Source organism: Cyprinus carpio, chromosome B16 (genome assembly GCF_018340385.1).
Source record: "Cyprinus carpio isolate SPL01 chromosome B16, ASM1834038v1, whole genome shotgun sequence".
NCBI lineage: Eukaryota > Metazoa > Chordata > Actinopteri > Cypriniformes > Cyprinidae > Cyprinus > Cyprinus carpio.
In genome coordinates this window covers 5,048,775-5,055,449 of record NC_056612.1, presented here as the reverse complement: position 1 = coordinate 5,055,449, position 6,675 = coordinate 5,048,775, and the positions used below count along the sequence as shown (strand labels likewise).

Below are 6,675 nucleotides of genomic sequence, written 5' to 3'. Positions count from 1 at the left end.
TGTGTGTATCAAGTGCATAAAACATAATACAAATAAATGATGAATAAATGATCACTTTTGGTGAAGAACTTGTTAAATGGAAAGCTTGAAGAAAGACACTTTCATGACTTAACACACTTAAGCACACTTTTAAAAAGTGCACTTTGAAAGTTTTACTTTGAAGTACATTTTAAATTATGTTTTAATAATATTTTTGTTGCGCTTTAAAGAAGTACACTTAATTTGATGTGTTGATGAACATCATACGTGAAGTCCTTTTAACTTTAATGTATTATTAGATATTAGATTTAAAGGTTATATGTACAGTTTGAATAGAAATCAAATTCAGTTATATTTTAGTTTACCATAAATGCTTGTCAGCACATTCAGCAGTACACTTAAACCATATTTCTTTAAACAACAGAATACAAAGGTAGCCTAACTCAAGTCCTACTAGTGTGTGAAAATAGAATTCTAAAGTTCAGCTAATTGCATTTAATATGAATTTAAAATATAATACATTTTCATTTAACTGTAAAAAAAATAAGATCCAATTAATTGTCATAAAACATTACATTCAGTTGACTCTTAAGTATATTCTTTTAAATTCTTTTCCACTTCTTTTCCACATGGAATCTCTCTAAAAGACAGATTGGAAACAGATCATAGTACTTTATTCAGCCTTCAGACAGACATCTGCCCTCCACTGTTCATCTCTTAATTTCTTCCTCTCTGTTAAGAAATAAGAGAGTAAGTTTGTGCATTATCTGACACACCGAAGCAATTCAGATACCTGTGATGTGGCAGAGAATTCAGCTGAAGTGTTCAGTTGTCTGTCCACTCACAATGGTGCACTTAAGCTGCCATCTCTCCTCTTCTTCCAGCTGATGATTCTCTTGATGTTCTGGCGTCCTGGTGTCTCTATGAGCCTGTGATAGGTCTGCATCATGCTGAGCGCACGAGCACTGCCTGCACACACCCGCGCCTTCTGCAGCCTGGCCACCGATGCCAGATAACACGCAATCTCATACGCACGTCCAAAATGTTCATAAGCTCCATCATACTGCTTCTATGTACAAAAATAAACATGCAGATACACAGGAATACTACAACTCTATAAACACTCCTAAAGTTCACAAAGATCTCATGCAACATATGCTAATGATATAGGCAGCTCACTAGGGTTTGGGACACAACTTCTTAACCCACATGTAGATTTAAATCTAAACTCTCTGTCTCTTACTCTCAAGCTGAGGATGTTTCCGAGGCACATGCAGGCTTTCTCGAGGTTTCTGTCCTGTTTGCTGCTTAGAGAAATCTCTGCAAATTTCTCCAAATATTCAGTTGCCTCTGTTAGTTTGCCTTCACTGTAACAGACAAACACACAGAAGCTTTAGAAAGAAATGGTTACTGTTAAGTCATAGTTGATCAGTTATCAGGGTCCAAGAACCATAATCACATTTTAATTTACCAAAAACCACTGACTATTCAGTACTAGAAGTCATTCTATTAAAACCAACTAATTTACATTCACCATATAGACACACATTCCTGTACTAACACCATCTGGCTGGTTTTCACCCCCCGGCTCTTAATGCATGGTTTCTCCTGCTGGAGCATCTGTGAGAGTTTGAACCTTCTGTAATAGTTGTGTACGAGTCCCTCAGTTGTCCTCAATGTAAAAAGATGGATCTCAAAATCATACAGTCATTGTTAGAAAGGGTTCAATTACACAAAAATGCAGGAAAGCCAAAGAATTTGTGGGACCTGAAGGATTTTTCTGAAGAACAGCAGGCAGTTTAACTGTTCAGGACAAACAAATAAAACAATAACAACTAAAACTAAAACAAAAAAAAACAAAAAAAAACAAAAAAAAACAAAAAAAAAAAAAAACAACAACAACAACAACAACAACAAAAAAAAAAAAAAAACAGCTGTGGATCATTCAGGTAACAACACAGTATCAAGAATCAAGGGGATGTAAACTTTTGAATGGGGTCATATATCTTATTCAGGTCAGTACTAAATAAACAATACCATGTATTTTGTATGATCCCTCTTATTTTGGTAAAATAATTAACATTTTGCAGATTCTGAAAGGGGGATGTAAACTTTTGACCTCGACAGTAACTGCTGGACTGGAGTGGTGTGGATTATTGTGATGTTTTTATCAGCTGTTTGGACTCTCATTCTGACAGCACCCATTCAGTGCAGAGCATCCATTGCCGAGACAGTGATGCTATGCTACATTTCTACAAATATGATGAAGAAACAAACTCATATACATCATGATTGGCCTGAGGGTGAGGACATTTTCAGCAAATCTTCATTTTTGGGTGAACTAAGCCAGCTTGAGTACAGGTGCATACTGGGAGGCTTTGTAAAGAGTATTGAAGGAGTTCAAGCATTTTAAGATCACAAGAAACATAAATCCAATCAAGTATGTCCAATATTTATACTAGTAATATATAACAATTTCTAGGTGCAGCCATATTGATCTAAAAACCAGCATGTTTTCGATAATTATTTACTGGGGCTCCAGAAAATGTTCATGCCCTGTTTGATTCCAATTAGGGGAGGAGTCATTGCACAATAAAATATAGTTTTCTTTTTTAATTTAATATAATGGAAATTAATTTGGAGATATCTACAGCATGAGTAGTGATTCTAAATATGACACTTGTTTATTCCACATATCTAATTTCCTGCTCTATAGCACCATCAACAGTCCAATGCATGTGATTTTTTTACCCTATGAGTAGTGTTCAACATTTTGAACTTGAACAACTTGTTTTTTTTCTAATCCAAAGCAGTTTATATTCCGTTCAATTTATACATCAATTGATGGCAAGATTTCCAGGAAACTGAACTTTAATATGTCTAGAACCATGTTTACTGGTCCTTTAAAAAAAAAAAAAAAAAAAAAAAAAAAAACACCTTTTCATTGCAAAACATTGGGTTTTTCTGTCTCTACAAACAGTCATTATTTTAGAAATGAAGCTTTACATCTCAGCTTTAAATGTGTAGTGTGTGTGTGTGTGTGTGTGTGTGTGTGTGTGTGTGTGTGTGCATCTTCTGTACCTCTCCAGAGATTTGGCAATGGCTTCGTATGCTCTTCCCATGCTGTCTGCATTTTCAAGTATTGTGGAGATCTCCATACATACGCTGAAAAACTGACACAAGCAACAAAACCTCAAAGAACAAATAATTACAGAATGAACAAGCAGAGTTTGTGATTGCTCTGAACAGACCTGTTTAGCAGTCTTCTGGTCTCCAGTGCTCTGATACGCCAGGCCCAGTCTATAAGCTGCTTCTCCTTCTGACCCTCGATCTCCCGCTAGACGGCAGATCAAAACCAACAACAGGAAGAGTCATTAAACTGTGCTTTAGGGCTTGTGTGGTTTTACTGCTGGAAATCTGACGTGGAAGTTCCTTCTGCTGCTCTAAAGTTATTCATGGAATGCACAACTGGCCAAGCGTTTGAAAATCTGATCATAAACGGGTTGTATTGCCAGTATAAATGTAGAAGATGTCAATCTAATTCTCATTATATGACAATAAGATAATTACTAATACTTTATAATAAGCATGCAATAATAAATCATCTGCAAACACCATTAGTTATTAGTAATTAATACTTTATAAATTGTAGTTAATCAGTAGAGTGTTTAGGCACCACGCATCCCACACAAATATGTGGGGCCCCACGGAAAGCAATTTCTACCAAGATATATATTATATTATAATATGTATGTATATTATAATATGTTGTGTTATGTTATGGTATTGCACTTTATAACTCTGTCTTAAATCAGTGTCAGTGTGAACGGAGTGTGCATACACTCTTTAGCCATCTGGTAAGCCTCGTTGAACATCTTAATGGCATGAGTGTAGTCTTGTTCCTGAAGCAATCTCTGTCCCAGCAGCGTGAGCACCTTCTGGAGCTCCTCACATGAGCGTGAGTGATGCATGCGCCCGCTGGGGTCCTGCCATGTACGGCCCATGGTCAGGTGATAAAACACCTCATAATGCTCTTGTGCTCGCTCCAGCTGACCTGCAACACACACGCACAACATCTCTACATTCAACCATTCATTTTTTTTCTCTGTTTGGGTGAATTTTACAAAGAGGGTCACATTTTCTCTCCACAATTTAAAAGAAATGCTGATTTGAATTTAAATTGATTTTAACTGAGGATGTCTTTTAAATTCCAGTTCAGTGTAGTCTAGTTGATTTAAATTTGAACTGAGGTAGGAAATTTGAATCTGAACGTAAAGAGGCAGATTGAATGGCTGTTGTAAACGGTACTGAAGGACTGTGTAAGTAAGTTACCCTTCTCTAAATAAACTTGTCCCATATGCAGGTTGGCCTCAGCCTCTCTTTTGCCAGAGTCCATTTTGAATTTGCGAGCTGAATGGAGGGCCAGCTCTATGAAATGATGTTTTAACCATTTGTCCTCCGGCTCGGTGAAAAACCTGGCCAAGAACATGTGGTTGTCATACGCCTCTCCATACTGTCCTACAGCAGGAAACAAAGAGAGGCTGAGCATTGATTAATAGACAGAGCTAATGTACATGTACTGATGAACTGTAATTTATTTAGATAAGCATGTACAGGAGGTGGATCCAGTATATTACATTAGCAAAGGTGACAACTATTACATACTGTTTAATTGTTGTAACAACTGTTTTAAAGTTGAAAGTTAGGTTAAGGGAATAAGAAAACAAGTACTGTAGATAGAACAGAAATAGAATAGAGAGCTCTAGTGTTACAGGGTCATTTTTCAAAATAAAAATGAACACAAGTAGATACAATAGAAAAAGAATAGAGAACGCTAGTGTTAGAGGGTAAATTATTTTAATAAATAAAAAGAAAAATAGTAGATCGAATATAAGTAGAATAGAGAGTGCCAGTGTTAGAGTAAGTTTGTTAATATTAATTAAACATTCAAGTTACAAATGAGCGCCCCCTTAAAAAAACAAAAACAACAGGTGGATAAATTACACCTAATATGATTGAATAATCCCTTTAAGTCATTAACCCTAAATCAAATGATTTTATTTTATTTATGCATCTTAACAGTTTAATACACATTAATTTGTAATTATAAAAAAAGAAAAATACAGACACTGAAAAATCAAATCACAGAATCAGACTCATAAATAAACTACATCTATGTATTATAACTTCTAAAATATAAAAGCGATGGATGTCTGTATAAATTCAGAATAAATATACTTAAATATAGGCTATGGTGACAAAGTTTTTTATTTTATTTTATCTTAACATCAACAACAACCCATCCTCCCAATCTACACTGTAAGAAATAACGGAAAAAGAACTTGCAACTCCTTATCAGGACATCATCTAATTTTATGGACATTTGCATTGATGATACACGGGGCAGCTTTTTTAAGCAATGTTGCGTGGGCACTTTCTCATTGAGAGTGGGTAACAGATTTCTATCTGGATACTTTAGATCGGTCGAGGGCCATGTGTCTCTCACCTGGCTGCCCAGTGACAGCAACCTTGTACAAACTTGCCCTGTGTATGTATAATCAGCCTAGAACAATGCAATGAAGTGTACATTTCAAAATACAGATACAACAACTATAAAAATACATGAAAATAAAATTAAATAAACATGGACAGTCCCTTCAAATTAATACAGTCCATCGCGCCCCACTTTTACGATTCGTTTGTGTAAATCAGAATTTCTGTGCCGTTACCGTGTCTCTCGGCAGTCTCGGCGGAGGTGAGGCGCTGCTGGAGCGTGTGCAGTCTGCGCGGATCCGCTGCGTCCCAGCGCTGCAGCAGCGCGAACATCTGCGCGAACGCGCGAGGAAAGCCCTCGCGCAGCACATCCACGCACACGTTCTGACGCAGAGGCTCCGGGAACCTCCAGAAGCGGAAACGAGATGGTCAGCATAACAATCATCTCACAAACTAAAACCACTATAAATAATCCACGGATAAGATCTTACTCGGTGGGCCTCTGTGTTTTCTCTGCAGCTGGATGGACGGGGTTCTCCTTCATCCATTCCGGGCTGGACCTAAACTTAATCAAAAACAGTCTGGAAACTGTTGGAAGGCCAAATGTTTCAGTTAACGTTAGCGCTGATATGCAGAACTTACCTAGACATTGGTGTTTCGCTGTGTTTATGGGGATTGTAGATGTCTGGGAGGAGAGCAGTCCTCGATCCACTCACTGCTGAGGACATCCTGCTGATTAACAAACATTTAAACAAAGTTACAGTAAGTTACATTTGAGTTAACAACAACAAATGTGTGACAACGACTTAGTTTAAACAGACATGATGAAGCTTATTAAGTGCCAATAAACATCTATATCTGCGGATTACCTGTTTGTGACTCTTCTGTATCTTGCTAATGTTGACAGAATGGAGTTCCGTTGCCATAGCGACCAAACTGCTCACTTCCGCTCAACTCTGTCTCTCCTCAGTCTATCAGTCTGTTATATTATACAGTTATTTTAATTTATAAATCGTCACAAAGAGCAATTTTATCTTAGTGTGTTATAGAACGGAGAGTGACTAGAACATATTTGACCTACCCCCCCCTTTTTTAGGTAAACAAACCACAAATTATTTTTTAAACTTCTTGATATTTCCTGCTTTTCATGACAAAATGTTTCTTCTTATCATTAAAGTCAAGAAACATACGGAAAATTAAATA

General features: G+C 36.8%; 1 protein-coding gene across 3 annotated transcripts; it reads right to left on the bottom strand.

Annotated features, from left to right (window-relative positions):
* Window positions 1–221: 221 nt before the first annotated feature.
* Window positions 222–6,448, bottom strand: ttc29 (tetratricopeptide repeat domain 29). 3 transcript variants are annotated; one of them, XM_042740408.1, is made up of 11 exons: window positions 6,342–6,448; window positions 6,115–6,204; window positions 5,964–6,032; window positions 5,709–5,878; window positions 4,312–4,497; window positions 3,821–4,033; window positions 3,231–3,316; window positions 3,061–3,152; window positions 1,223–1,346; window positions 825–1,048; window positions 222–711 (listed from the first exon to the last, which is right to left on the bottom strand). In XM_042740408.1, the coding sequence occupies exons 2-11, from the start codon at window positions 6,198–6,200 to the stop codon at window positions 690–692; spliced, it is 1,272 nt and encodes a 423-aa protein (XP_042596342.1). In that variant the 5' UTR covers window positions 6,201–6,204; window positions 6,342–6,448; the 3' UTR covers window positions 222–689. The 3 variants fall into 3 exon arrangements, with proteins under 3 accessions (XP_042596342.1, XP_042596345.1, XP_042596344.1); XM_042740411.1 differs by having other exon boundaries at window positions 825–1,045; XM_042740410.1 differs by having other exon boundaries at window positions 6,115–6,201; window positions 6,342–6,433.
* Between the last annotated feature and the right edge of the window lie 227 nt (window positions 6,449–6,675).

Bases quoted from the DNA above. Each gene is read 5' to 3' on its own strand.
- ttc29 (XM_042740408.1), bottom strand. From the start codon at position 6,200: ATGTCCTCAGCAGTGAGTGGATCGAGGACTGCTCTCCTCCCAGACATC. The intron at 4,034-4,311 runs GTAACTTACTTA...TGTGTGTTGCAG, and splicing joins ACAAGTTTATTTAGAGAAGG to GTCAGCTGGAGCGAGCACAA. The intron at 1,049-1,222 runs GTAAGAGACAGA...TTTTGTACATAG, and splicing joins GAAACATCCTCAGCTTGAGA to AAGCAGTATGATGGAGCTTA.